This window comes from Priapulus caudatus, unplaced genomic scaffold (assembly GCF_000485595.1).
Source record: "Priapulus caudatus unplaced genomic scaffold, Priapulus_caudatus-5.0.1 Scaffold774, whole genome shotgun sequence".
NCBI classification, from domain to species: Eukaryota; Metazoa; Priapulida; class Priapulimorpha; order Priapulimorphida; family Priapulidae; genus Priapulus; species Priapulus caudatus.
In genome coordinates, this window is record NW_014577835.1 from 176,957 (window position 1) to 178,480 (window position 1,524).

A 1,524-nucleotide genomic window follows, 5' to 3' on the forward strand; every position below is an offset into this window, starting at 1 on the left:
GAGACCAGTCTAAAGTAAGGTTACAGTTAGAGACTAGCTCAGTGTAAGGTTACTGTTAGAGACCAGCTTAATGTAAGGTTACTGTTAGAGACCAGCTCAGTGCAAGGTTACTGTTAGGGACCAGCTCAATATAAGGTTACTGTTGGGGACCAGCTTAATGTAAGGTTACTGTTAGAGACTAGCTCAATGTAAGGTTACTGTTATAGACTAGCTCAGTGTAAGGTTACTGTTAGAGATCAGCTTAATGTAAGGTTACTGTTAGGGACCAGTCTAAAATAAGGTTACAGTTAGAGACCAGCTCAATGTAAGCTAACTGATAGGGACCAGCTCAATGTAAGGTTACTGTCTGAGACCAGCTCAATGTAAGGTTACTGTTAGGGACCTGCTCAATGTAAGGTTACTGTCTGAGACCAGCTCAGTGTAAGGTTCCTGTCTGAGACTAGCTCAATGTAAGCTAACTGTTAGGGACCAGCTCAATGTAAGGTTCCTGTCTGAGACCAGCTCAATGTAAGGTTACTGTTAGGGATCAGCTCAATGTAAGGTTCCTGTCTGAGACTAGCTCAATGTAAGCTAACTGTTAGGGACCAGCTAAATGTAAGGTTACTGTCTGAGACTAGCTCAATGTAAGGTTACTGTTAGGGACCTGCTCAATGTAAGGTTACTGTCTGAGACTAGCTCAATGTAAGGTTCCTGTCTGAGACTAGCTTAATGTAAGGTTAGTGTTAGGGACAATCTCAATGTAAGGTTACTGTTGGGGGCCAGCTTAATATAAGGTTAGTGTTAGAGACCAGCTTAATGTAAGGTTAGTGTTAGGGACAATCTCAATGTAAGATTACTATTGGGGGCCAGCTTAATATAAGGTTAGTGATCATTATAAGTAAATGAAAATGGATTATATCACAGCAGGACATATGCAGTTAGAAATAGATGATAATGTAACGTTGGTGGGTCATACAGAGTCAGTAGTTGTAACATTACTAGGATGTATTATTTCTTTGTATTTAGGGTTTGATTATATTATATATCACCTACAGATTCCAGTGTAAGGAATGTACTTGCCATGTATAGCTGTCACACGAGCAATATTAATGTAGTAGTACATATTGTGTATATTTCTCATATCATGATTAAATCAATGTTTTCCTCTGTGCTACAGGTGATAGTTGGATATCCACCAACCAAAAATCTTTCATCAGAAGAACAAGATCTCCTTTGGAAATTCAGATACTACCTGTCTAATCAGAAAAAGGTGTGCGTTTGTTTTTTGACTAACCGATTCACCAAACGTGAGTTATAAGCCAATAGTTTGAACGCATGCCTATGTTTATGCCTATATACACCATATAATAGTATGGCAGCGATGCATAGCAACACAATCACGCACACGCACACACACATGCACGCACGCACTCACGCACGCGCACACACGCACACACACACACGCACGCATGCACACGCACACACACACACACACACACACACACACACACACACACACACACACACACACACACACACACACCA

At 40.8% G+C, this 1,524-nt stretch overlaps 1 protein-coding gene across 1 annotated transcript in view; it reads left to right on the forward strand.

Annotated features, from left to right (window-relative positions):
• The window catches only part of LOC106813440 (phosphatidylinositol 3-kinase catalytic subunit type 3-like), a 42,194-nt gene that overhangs the window by 6,846 nt on the left and 33,824 nt on the right, over positions 1–1,524 (forward strand). Inside the window, 1 exon segment of the mRNA XM_014817571.1 lies at positions 1,157–1,249. Coding sequence (XP_014673057.1) covers positions 1,157–1,249 — 93 coding nt within the window.